This window comes from Loxodonta africana, chromosome 6 (genome assembly GCF_030014295.1).
Source record: "Loxodonta africana isolate mLoxAfr1 chromosome 6, mLoxAfr1.hap2, whole genome shotgun sequence".
In the NCBI taxonomy this organism is placed as follows: domain Eukaryota; kingdom Metazoa; phylum Chordata; class Mammalia; order Proboscidea; family Elephantidae; genus Loxodonta; species Loxodonta africana.
In genome coordinates, this window is record NC_087347.1 from 29,964,641 (window position 1) to 29,977,202 (window position 12,562).

The window sequence follows — 12,562 nt, forward strand, 5'->3', positions numbered from 1 at the left end:
GGTTGCTAAAGTGATATACTATCACTTATGCTGTATTATATTTATTAGAAATAAGCCACTAGGTCTAACTCACAGTTAAGGGCAGGGGATTCCACACAGCGTGAATACCAGTTAGCAGAGGTCATGGGAGCCATTTCAGAAGCTGCCTTTCACACCTTAGCCTGAATTTTGAATTATCTTTTGACACGGAACATAGTATACACACTTGATGAACTCAGTATGCACTGCGTGGGGATTCCATGTTGCAGCTGGAAATGTAATTAAAAAGGCAGCATCGCATAAGAGGAGCATAGGTTTGGGGCTCAGAGAAATCTGTCAGAATCTCAGCTTCGGTGCTCACTAAATGCGCGACCTCAGACTGAATTTCGCCATATCTCAGTTTTCTCTGAAAAACTATGAATAACAACATCTTCCATCTAAAGAGCTTTGAGGATCAAAAGGTCACTTGAGGTACGCTTGTTAAAATGCAGATTCTCAAGTTGCTCCCCAAAAGATTCTTATTCAGTAGAGTAGGGGCGGCACCTAGGAATTTCTATTTTTAGAAATAGACATGTGCCCAGGTGTTTCTAAGTATACATGAGAAGGGTTTGGCTCAGGGTGGTAGCTATTAATAACTTGTTAACAGTAATTCTGCAATTATTTTTGAGGCACTATAAGTGTGAAAAGTGTCAAGTGTGATATAGTAGAAAACAAACTACTGAGGATTAGAAGACACCTGGGTTCTAGCCCTTGTTCTGATGCTCTGCTGTGGGATTTGGGGCACAAACCTACCTAACCTCTCTGTACCTCTATTATTTTTCAGGTTCTGTAAAACCCCTTCTAGCTTTGATGCTCTCTGTCTAGGTAAAGAAGACACAATAGCAGTTGGCGTGGGGATCACTTTAAGACTCTCCCGGTAGGAGAAACAAATGAAATGGCCTCCTTGATGAGTCTTTTCTGAATCTCGGGGTCAGCTCTATTCTTCTCTTATTTCTTTCTAAAGACTACTCATTGCAGCCTCTCATTCCGCTACTCGTCTTCTAATTCATATGATCCCAGTATCTCTGAATGCAATGAAATATATCTGAAAACAACCTCATTTAAAAGAATAAATCTATTAAGGAGCTGAGAACTTTCTGCCGTGAAATGAAAAATATTGATTGCTTCCCACCTGTTAGCAATGAAATTCCATCCAGTTAATTAACCTGCTCAGAGATAAAGTTTATTTCTGCCCTTCACCTTCAGCTCCAAATCTTTAAAACCATTAAAATAAGTACCTGGTCAGTGAATAAATCTTCTCCTAGAGTGGCATTCAGGGCTTTCTGTGATCTGGCTCCAGCCTACCTTTCTGGCTTTACTTCCGACTATTTACCTTCAAGTGCCCTTCACTTCAGCCAAATGGAAGCGCTAAAGTATTCAGTGTTCCCATGGCCAGGAATATGCGTCCCTCCTTCTCTGAATTCTACATATCTTAACTCAGTTCAAGTGCCACTTCTTGAAAAAGATTTTTTCTTCCTGTGCTCTGGCATCTCCACCTCTCCCCAAGTCTTCCCACCTCTACTAATCACTACTAAACTGCAAGTATTACCTCTCTGTTCTGAACACTCCCAAAGCTTTTTATACCTTTGTAGCATTTACTATTTTATACTTTGTGTTATGATCACACGCACATTACAGTACTTGGCCCTTTAGGATGCAATTCCAATTGGATTAAGTTTTTGTGTTCCTCATACCTTCTTAAAAAATGCCTTGCCTATAATGGATATTCAATATTTTTTGAATGTATAAATGGACATTTCCTTTCTGGTGGTTTTTGTTTTTGAGGCTCACATCCCCTGTTTCAACACCCGCCTAAGAGGATCTAACTTAGTGAGACTTTTTTCAGGATGTGTATTATATATAAAACTAGAACCCCAAGCCTTTTAGTTTCCCTGGAGAAAATCTGTTGTTGCTTTCCATCCATATCAGCTTCCTATTTCTAGAAATCTTTTTGCTTTTCATGGAAGGGTTCGGCTGCTTATGGTTGTCTGTAAGTCTTCTTATGGACATCATTCTTTTCCATGATCCTGAACAAAGATGACCTTTTCATTGCCTGCCCAAGTTTACTTGTGTGACATGCTTGTCACTAGCATTCTTTGAGTACAAATTCCAATTTTATGTAAAGCAGATATGCAGTCATATATGACAGTGTCTAGGTTGAAGGGAAGAAATCTGGCAGCCTCACTGAAACAAAAAGGCCATTCACCCTGTCTGAGTTACCTGATGCTGCTGTAACAGAAATACCACCGGGGATGGTTTTACAAAAGAGAAGTTTATATTCTCATAGTAAAGTAGGCTAACAGTCCAAATTCACAGTGTCAGCTCCAGGGGCAGGCTTTCTCTCTCTGTTGGGCTTCTCACCAATCTTCCCCCAGACTAGGGGCTTCCCTGCACAGGGACCCTGGGTCCAAAGTATGCACTCTGCTCCTGGCACTGCTTTCTTGGTGGTATGAGGTCCCCACTTTCTGCTAGCTTCCCTTTTATCTCTTGAGAGATAAAAGGTGGAGCAGGCCACACCCCAGGGAAATTCCCCATACATTGGATCAGGGATATGACCCAGTAAAGGTATTACAATCCCACCCTAATCCTTTTTAACATAAAATTACAATCACAAAATGGAGGGCAACCACAGAATACTGGCAATTATGGCCTAACTAAATTGATACACACATTTTTTGGGGGACATAATTCAATCCATGACACACTCGTTCAGCATTCATTTTCTTGATCACTTACTAGAGCTCAGGTGCTGCGTTATGTGCTGATAATACAAATATAAATATTACGTGGTCCACGCCTTCAAAGAGCTCTGAGTCTTGTGATAGGGAGATGAAAGTGTGATGAGGTAATTATTCTAGGGTGTGGCTTGAACAATGCCAGAGGCAGGCACAGAGTGACGTGGCACACAGAGGAGTTTCTCTGAGAACAGATGGAATTAAAACAACAATAAAGTAGTCCTCTTTTGCAGTTCAGTCAATGCTGATATTAATAATATACGTATTATTTACTAGTTATTAATAGCAATGCCCATGGAAGCAGCAGTCAAGAAATCAAATGACGTACTGCGTTGAACAAAGTCGGCGGCAAAACACCTCTCCCAAGTATTGAAAAGCAAAGATGTCACTTCGAGGACTAAGGTGTGCCTGACCCAAGCCACGGTGTTTTCAATCGCCTCATATGCATGAAAAAGCTGGGCAATGAATGAGGAAGACTGAAGAAGAATTGATGCCTTTCAATTATGGCATCAGGGAAGAATATTGAATATACCATGGACTGCCAGAGGAATGAACAAATCTGTATTGGAAGAAGTACAGCCAGAATACCCATTAGAAGCAAGGTTGGTGAGATTTCATAGCACATAACTTTGAACATGTTGTCAGGAGGGACCAGTCCCTGGAGAAGGACATCCTGCCTGGTTGAGGGTCAGTGTAAAAAAGGAAGACTCTGAATGAGATGGATTGACACAGCGGCTGCAACAATGGGCTCAAGCAAACAATGCGAGGATGGCGCATGACCAGGCAGTGTTTTGTTCTGTTGTACTTGGGGTCACTGTGAATCAGAACCGACTCGATGCCACCTAAAACCACCACCTTGTGCCAGGTCTCAGCATTCATGGTGTTTACTGGGGCATGATTCAGACAAGCAGCTACCCTGGGTTAACCAAGACTCAGCTATCACTGAGGTCTTTGTTCCTTAGTGCTTGTAGGGATAACTCATTCACGGACATGACAGCAAAGGGGTAGAATTTTTTTGATTCATTGAACTGAACTTCATGCCAATGATATTTTGGTGCAGACTTTTTTTTTCATGTTACTCTTCTGTGGTTCCAAGGCTTCTACACAACACTACGGTTGTGTAGAAAATTCATTGGATTATCTTGTCCAAGGCTATGACCCTAGAGGTGTGTGCATGCGTATGTCTATCACAGAGAAAAAGAGACAGAGAGATTTATGAGGAAAGGCAAGAAAGTAATCCTGAATTTTAAATAGCCAAAGTCTATGGCTGCGTATGCTGGATATTTGTCAGGACCACTTTAAGTTCCTTTCTTTTTCTTGCTCCTCACATTGGGGATATTTTCTGCTTACTAGAAACTCCTTGAGAAGGAGGGGGTAGAACGACATGAAGCAGGAGCAGAAATGGAGAAGGTATGTTAGTCATCTAGTGCTGCTGTAGCAGAAATACCACACGAGTGGATGGTTTTACCAAAGGGAAATTTATTTTCTCACAGTCTCATCAGCTAGAAGTCCAGCATTGGCTCCAGGAGAAGGATTTCTCTCTCTGTCAGCTCTGGACAAAGGGCCTTCTCCTCAATCTTCTCCTGGTCTAGGAGCTTCTTGGAGCAGGAACCCTGGGTCCAAAGGATGCGCTCTGCTCCTGGCACTGCTTTCTTGGTGGTGTGAGGTCCCTACTCTCCACTTGCTTCCCTTTCCTTTTTATCTCTTGTAAGGTAAAAGGTGGTGCAGGCCACACCCCAGGGAACCCAAAAACCCAGTGCCGTCAAGTTGATTCTGACTCATAGTGACCCTATAGGGTTTATATTGGATCAGGGATGTGACCTGAGCAAGGGTGTTACATCCCACCTTGATCCTTTGTAACCACTGGCAGGGATTATGATTTATAACACATAGGAAAATCACAACCACACAGTTCAGGGAATCATGGCCTAACCAAGTTGACACATATTTTTTGGGGACACAATTCAATTCATGACGAGAGGACATTAAAATTCATTTGAAATTACCCTTTTGTCAGTGGCACAGTGGAATGATTGAGTAGGGAAGAAGTTGGGGATGTTGGTTATGATGAAGCTCTAATATTGCTCTGGATTCTTATGATTAATAATGGAAATTGGTCTATGGCTTGGAATAATGACGACTATGGTCATGGTGACCACAATCCGTTCAACAAATATGTATTGAGTATCTGCTACATGCCAGTACTGACCTAGGCACTTAGTATTAAAGTGGATTAAAAAAAAAAAACTCCAGGGGAGGCTCGGTTCTAGAACAAATGGAAGGAAATGGTGCTAGCATTCCTCTTTCCTGTTTGAAGCATTTCCTTCTCATGAGGTTTTAGTCAAGAAGGATTAGTTTACACCAAGTGCCCAGGTTCAGTGTGGCAGTCCCAAAACTTTTTTTTTTTTTATGTGTGTGTGTGTGTGTTGGGGTGTGGGTGATAGTGTACAGAGGACAGAAACACTACAATCGTGTCATCCACTGATACTTTCCAACTGGGGGGAAAATGGACGAGTTAGCACCTGAATTGCTCCCCTCCTCCCCACTTGCCTTCCTCCCTCTTCGTTTTACTTTTCACTTTTTCTCTTTTCTCCTTTCCTCCCTAAATCCCTCCCTCTCCTCCTTCCTTCCCTTTCCCTGGCCCCTCCCCATCCCCTTCCCTCGCACAGTTCTCTCTTCCTCTGGTTGCCTCTCCCTCTAGCTTCTTTTCCCTCGTCCCCTTTCCCTCCTCCACCCCTCCGCGGCGTCTGCGTCAGGCCCCCAGGAGCGTGACGCGCTGGGTCTGGGTGGGAGCTGTCCACTAGCTCCGGGTGCTGAATGCAGCAGCGGCTGCCTTGGCGGCGGCAGAGATCGCCGAAAGCCTTCTCTTCTCCGAGAGCCTTGCTTTCCAGTCTTCGGACGGTCTGCTCACCGCCCTACCACCTCTCTTCCAGCACCACCCCTTTGGGAACTGAGCCAGGGGGGCAGCAGTAGCGGCGGCGGGTGCTGAGCAACGGGCGGAAGACAAGACAACACCTGGCAGCAGCCTCGAATCTGATTTGCTTCTTCTTGCCTTTTATAAGAGATATATTTATATACGGTTTTGGGGAGTCGCGAGGACTAAGCCGTAGCCAAGTGCCGGCTGCCTCCCACCTCGGCCGCATCGCTTGGCTTTCTCCTCCCCACCTTCAGCTTGCACCGCAAACAAGACTTACCTCGTTGCATCTGAGAGGAGAGGTAGCAACAGTGAACCCAGCCAGCCAGAGGCAGCGGCGAGGAGGGAGGGGCGGGGTGGGGGGGCAGGGAGCGGGCCGAGGCCGACCTTGGGAGGGGGGCAGAGCTGCCGAGGAGATCCAGCAGCCGCCCTCCTCCGCCCCCACCCCACCAGAAGCACTCTTTCTTGATTATTTGAGAGCCGAATTATTCCGCTAGTGTTATTTCATTTCTTCTTACCCCTACCGGCGCCCCACCCGCCCCCACCCCTACCCCTGCCTCGTCTTTGGTTGCATGGCAGCGCTGCCCGGGCGCGGGGGCTCAGGGCCGGCCCCCCGGGAAGGAGGAGGAGGAGGAGGAGGATCATGAAGCCGGGAGTCGCGGCCGCGCCGGACGGCGGGCAGCAGCCAGAGGACGAGCCGGAGCAGCCCCCGCCCCGGAGACACCCGGACGCCGAGGAGCAGCCGCCGCCGCCGCCACAGGAGCTTCGGCGGCCGCTGGCAGACGCTGAGGAGGAGGAGGGCGCCAATAGCCCAGAGGAGGAAGAAGAGAAGAAGGCGAGGTCACACGCTCTCCCGGACTTGCATTTCTCCTGGCCCTTGTCCCTCGTCCGAAGGGGCCTTTGATGGAGCCGAGGGGAGGGGGCCGCGGATTTACAGGCTGCAGCATGGGTGGGCTGAGGGCTGAGATCCTGTAACCACTCCTTTCTTCTGCCCCCTCCCACAAGCCCTCTTCTCTACCCTCTTTTTCTACTCCCACCTTCTCCCCACACCCCACGCCCAGCCAGGATCTTAAAGCTCAGGAAGGAGGCAGCTCTGCAAGGGATAAGCGATCTTTTCTTTCTTTTTCTCCTGCCTTTCGTTTCCCCAACCCCTCTCTTCTCCTAATTAGCTTTCCCCTCTTCTATGCAGCCCTTTGACTGCGGAGGCAAAGCACAAGCCCCTTGCCCAATTTCTCCCGCAACCACCACCCGCCCAGCCACTCAACTGCTCTCTTACAAGCAACTCTGGTGCTACTGGGGTAAATGGCCCCAGTTTCCTGCCCAAGAGAGTTGAAACTTCTCCCAACCTTTCCCTCAGTCCTATCTGAGGAAAGCTATCTTTTCTCACACAGACAGTCCTCAATCCTTCACTGAGCTAGTTTGCCCTAAGCCCAGGTCAATCCACCCTAAATCTGATTTATAATCTTAACCGCCCTCCTCCTTTTGTACAAAAGAAAAAGATTTTCCACTGCCTGGGAATTTGGGAGGAACCCAATAATTTCCTAGCCAACTTCTCCTGGGGAACTTTCTAACAATTAAATCTTGATCTCAAGGTCCTAACAGTTTATCCTCAACACTTCTTTTATCCCCCTGCCCCTACCTTTGCCCCCAGGTCAAAGGCAGAAAGGAAACACCCTGAGCAAGGTCTGAGGTGGGGGTGGGGGAGCAGTGGGCATGAAAAACTTTTTTGTTGTTTGGCTTTCCTGGTAGGGTTCAGAATCAGTGACTCACAGTGCTCAGTTATGGGGGCATTTATTTGCTCTTGGAGGGGGTGTAAGAAGAGCCAGTGAGAAAGCAGAGTCCTCTCATAACACAGATACGTTGTGGACCCCTGAACCCTCCTACCCTCCTCTGCAAAGACTCCAGCTGCCCCTCCTGGGCTCTCTGCCTCGGCTGGGCACATGCTGGTGCCCCTGAGTGGGCTGCTCTCCTGGTGGTGCTGCTGCTGCTGCTGTGGCTGCTACTGCTGTGGACTGTGCGCCCCGGTCCCCCAGATGTTGTGCCACCAGGGTCTCCTCAAGTGCCGCTGCCGCATGCTATTCAATGACCTGAAGGTTTTTCTGCTGCGGCGCACCCCTCCAGCCCCCCTGCCCATGCACGGAGACCCCCAGCCCCCCGGTTTGGCGGCCAACAACAGCACCTTTCCGGCTCTGGGTGCCGGGGGATGGGGAGGCTGGAGGGGCCCTCGAGAGGGGGTTGGCAGAGAGACCCCTCCTCTGCCACCTCCACCACCTTTGCCACCTTCTTCTGTGGAAGATGACTGGGGTGACCCAGCCACAGAGCCACCTGCCTCCCTGCTCAGCAGTGCCTCCTCAGATGACTTCTGTAAGGGGAAGGCTGAGGATCGCTACTCACTGGGCAGCAGCCTGGACAGTGGTATGAGGACCCCGCTCTGCCGCATCTGCTTCCAGGGGCCGGAACAGGTGAGTCCTTTTTCTCTCTTCTCCTGCTTTCTGGTGATATCTCCAGTCTTGCAGATTGCTACTCACCTACTTGCCCTGGGAAACCATTATGCCGTCTCTAGTGTGAGGTCTATAAGTTTTAAGAGCTCCTCGGTGATGTTTCTTGTGGTTAAGTTTACTCAAAAGGTAACTGGTTCCTGGTGGAGCTTCTTTGGTTGTACTCTACTTTTTACATTTTCCTTCCAATGCTAGTGTCTTAGTTTCATCCCAAATTGTCATAAGTATTTTCAGAATAGAAGATCCAGAAATCAGAAGCGATGAAATGAGGGAACTTGGTGGTACACTCACGCTTGCGGCCAAAGTATTTTTTTAAATCTCATTTGTTGTGAATGACATTCTTCCCAGCTCATCTTCAGTCCCAAACTCAGACTTCTTCACTCTCCGAAAGTGTGCTGAGCTCTTGTTCTGTTTCCCTATTCCCATAGACTGAAATGCTACAATCCTGTTCTTTTGCTTTGAGACTACCCCCTCCCATATGACATTGACATCCTCAGCAATATGTTCTAGTCACTGAGGAGCAAATGGAGGGGAATCCTAGATCCCAGAAGACTCTTCAGTTTTGGCAGACTCAGGTTTTTCTGGGTTGGAAAGAAACAGCGAAGTGGGGATGAGAGTGAGTTCAGGGTCTTGGAAAACGGAGTAGGAAATCTTGTTATATCTGTTCCCTTTTTCAGGTTTGAAGTACCTTGTCTTCAGACATCCCTTAAACTCTCTCCATCCAGGGTAGGGAATGCCAAGGTCCTCCTGGACCACAGCTTTCCTAAGTCTGGAGGATCCTTCCCACTCCGTGCATTCAGATTTTCACAGACGTGCTCACCCCACCCCACCCCTTCCAGCTTCACTTCCAATCTAGCGCCTGGAACTCTGGCTAGCATGTACACATTCTTCTAGAGTCATGAATTGTGGCAACACTTGCCGAAGAATCCCGGATAGGAAAGGCTCACCTGAAAATCTGCTGTCATTAGTGATACTGGAGAGGCAGCATTCCATTGCAACCTGGGCAGGGTTAAGGGGCCACACCAGCCACTTCTTTAGTACTTTTCCTGAAGCGGAGGGGAGACTTCTGGGGCGCTCCTGGAACAAGTGGCAGCACAGCAGGATGCAATGCTGGTGCTTCTGCTTGGCTCGAGCTCTTGCTGAGGGCTGGCTCTGTGAGATGCAGGCTTAGATGACATTTTCATTCATTTTATCTTTGCTGTGAATGGACAGAGCACGCCAGGGACCAGTGATGATGGAGGCCATAGCCTGGGAATTATGACAGGAGATGATACAGATCTCAGTGTGAATAAATGCCTCTGAGAGGCTGAAGGCCAGGTTCTTCTTTTGCATGACCAGGATTGTCTGAAGTTCCAAATGAGGTGCTGCCCAGAGTTGAGGACTCCTGTTAGGTGAGAAGGTCCAGAGCTCTACACAGCTCCCTCCTCCAGCCCTCCTTGCCACTCCCAGCGCTGGCCTCCAGCAGAGCTACAGAGTGGAGGGGCTTGGCTGAGCAGTAGTGAGCCTCTCAGTGTGGTGTCTGGTGCCTCCTGTCTTGTTTTTGTGGTGTTCCAATTCCAGAGTTTGCTCCGAAAGGGAGCATTATCTTTTCCAAAAGAAGAAGTTATTTAGCCTTCCTAACTTCATAATCTTCCTTCCTCCATATGGGCTGGCTTGGGTCTTCAGTCACAAAGGCTGGCTGGGAGTGTGGCTTCTGGCAAGAGCATCCATGTTTCTAGAAAATGGCAGGATTTGGAACCTGTCCTGGGATGCTATTTCACCTGCTTCGTGAATGTCTTCAAATTGCTTTATGCTTCCGGGCCTCTTTTTCAACTTCTCTGATTTAGAGACACCTTTTTCTGTCTCCCTGCTTTCCTTATAGGATCCAGGAGATGATGAGTGTGAAAATGCCTTGAAAAGAATTAACAAATAATGAGCAAGTATTTCGATAACGGAAAAGTTGTATTTTATTAAAAAAAAAAAAGAGAGAGAGAGAGAGAAAGCGATCATTAGCAATATGGTAAAGTGCCCTCATATAATACAGGGTCTGGTAGGAGGTTAGGGGCTTTCCTTTCTTGTTCATTATTTTTAAGATTCAATAAAGCATTGAATGAAAAGTCTATCACCAGTAAAGGAATGGGCTGTCTTATCATGTGGGGAGACTAGGGGTCATGGTGCACTGACTGGATCAAATCCAAGTACAGGGAAACCTGTAAGAGCTGGAACTGCCTTGTTTTTTCTGGGTCTTGTGAGTTTTCCACTTTTGACAGGGTGCAGTCTTCCACTTCTCTGTCACTCATTTTAGTGGAAAATATTTGAGTTTTCTTTCTCTGACAGGTCTCCACCTTACACGGTTTCCAGGTTTGCAGGTTTTACTTTACATGCTCCATATGACTATTATATTTTGGGTTTACTTAATCGGTGCAGGAGCTGGATGTTTTAATGAGATTCTGCTCTAGTAGTTAATAATAGTAATATGGATACTATGTTAGATATGGTCAATACATTTTTCCCACTTTCCTCTTGATTTTCTTCTCAGAATTTCAGTAAGGAAGGGAGGCAAAGGGGGCAAGGATAGGGAAAGCTCTCTAGAGAAGGCGAAGGGATAGAGAAAGTGAAAAGCTGAGATTTGAGAATTTTAGTTTCTGTTCAGCAACAGAGTTGCCCAGCAATTGTCCACACGTGGTCCTGGAGGCAGTGTAGACAGTCTGCAATCTTAGTAGCTGAGTGTCTTGGTCTTTCCCCTGCCCAAACAGAGCAACTAAAGAGCACCCCCCCCCCGCCCCGCCCCGGTCATTGACCACATCTGGTAGGCTGCCACATTTGAAGACTGAGTCTCTGCCTACCCAAGGCTTGCATGTGTGTGGTGAAAGACAGCTGGAGAACCCAGCTAGGTCCACCTTTGCACATATCTACAAAGGACTTTGCATCCATTTGTTCATGCATACATTTACTTAAAAGATGCTTATTGGGCATCAACAGCATGCCAAACACTGTTCCAGTGAATATCCAGGAGAAAACAAAACAGATGAGATCCTGCTCTCCTGAAGCTGCCATTCTAGTGGAGACAAAAAATAGATGAGTAAACTAGCAGGTCAATAAGAAGATTTTGGGTGGTGCTGAATGCTTTTTCCTAAACCAGGAAATGAGCTGGACAAGAATGAAAGGGAAGGCATGAGCAAGATAGGGAGATGAGGAACAGCTTTCCTGAGAATGTGCCATTTGAGCTGACACCCAAATAATCAAAGGACCTAGCTATGCTAGAGGGAAAGCATTCCAGGTGGAGGAGACAGCAATGCAAAGGCCTGAGTGGGAACAAGCTTGGCATGTTTGAGAAACAGAATGAAAGGAGGACGGGTGGAGAGAGAGGGGTAGGGTGGGAACTAGTGCGTTGAGAGTTCCAGCTGAGTAGCCACTTGCCTTCTCTTAGTCATTCATCCAGGTCAGACAGGGGTCCAGGGTCCATGAGAGTGTAGGACAAGAACCCACTTGGCAACTCTGCACTCTCCATTCTTGGTTGAAGGTGCTCTAGGTCACTTCAAGGGACACTTCAAGTGCAGTAGTGGGTAAGTCAAGGTCTCCGAAGTCAGGTTATACCAGTTGAAGGCCTGAACAAGTCAAACAACCTCGATGTGCCTCAGATCCATCTTTGTAAAACTGGGATAATGATGATAGCCCCAATTTCATGAGGTTATCGTAAGCATCAAATCAGTCAGTACTGTTATAGTAATGCTGGCACATAGTGTTTTGTTATTGTTGTTGTCATCATCATATAATTGTTATGATGATCACAAAGGCAAGAGGGTGGCCCCTCTGCCTCTTTTAAAAGGAAGAGTCTGCCCTGGCTCTCAGGCTGGCAGAAGGACTGCAATGACTGTGGCCTGGCTGTGGTAGTGGATTGCTTCTTGGGTACTCACAATGCTCTAGGTAGAGAGCACTGGTCCTCTGTTTCTAGCATCAAAGTCTTTATTAAGCGCCTACCTGCACCTGCTGCTTTACTGAGCACGGTCTAGAGACACAGGGAAGATATGGCTCTGTGATGTGGCCCTGCCCTCTGGGAGTTCTACAATCTCACCCAGACATCACAGAGGCTGATAGACATCAAGAACACACAGACAGGGAGCCTGAGGTGAACGCCAGTAATATCAGGTACAAGAAAAAGATGTGTGCTTAAAGGCAGCTGGTGTATGGCGTGCCTATTCAGAGAGGGAAGTGGGGGAATTTGCTATCTTTTCCCTAATTACTTAGAGAAGGCTTCTTTGTTGCTGCTGAAGACCAAGTGAGAAGAAATAGACTTAGGCTGTGAGGCTGAGGCTAGAAGCGTGGAAGCAGAAGAGATGTGAGATACATGGTTAGACAAAGAGGCAAAACTGCCTCCTCAGCTGGGTCAGTTGTGGAATACCTGAAGGTGTTTAAGG

At 47.3% G+C, this 12,562-nt stretch overlaps 1 protein-coding gene across 1 annotated transcript in view; it reads left to right on the forward strand.

Moving 5' to 3' along the window:
- Positions 1 to 7,607: 7,607 nt before the first annotated feature.
- The window catches only part of MARCHF4 (membrane associated ring-CH-type finger 4), a 105,613-nt gene continuing 100,658 nt past the window's right edge, over positions 7,608 to 12,562 (forward strand). Inside the window, exon 1 of the mRNA XM_003406073.4 lies at positions 7,608 to 8,129. Coding sequence (XP_003406121.2) covers positions 7,608 to 8,129 — 522 coding nt within the window. The remainder of the gene's footprint in view (positions 8,130 to 12,562) is intronic.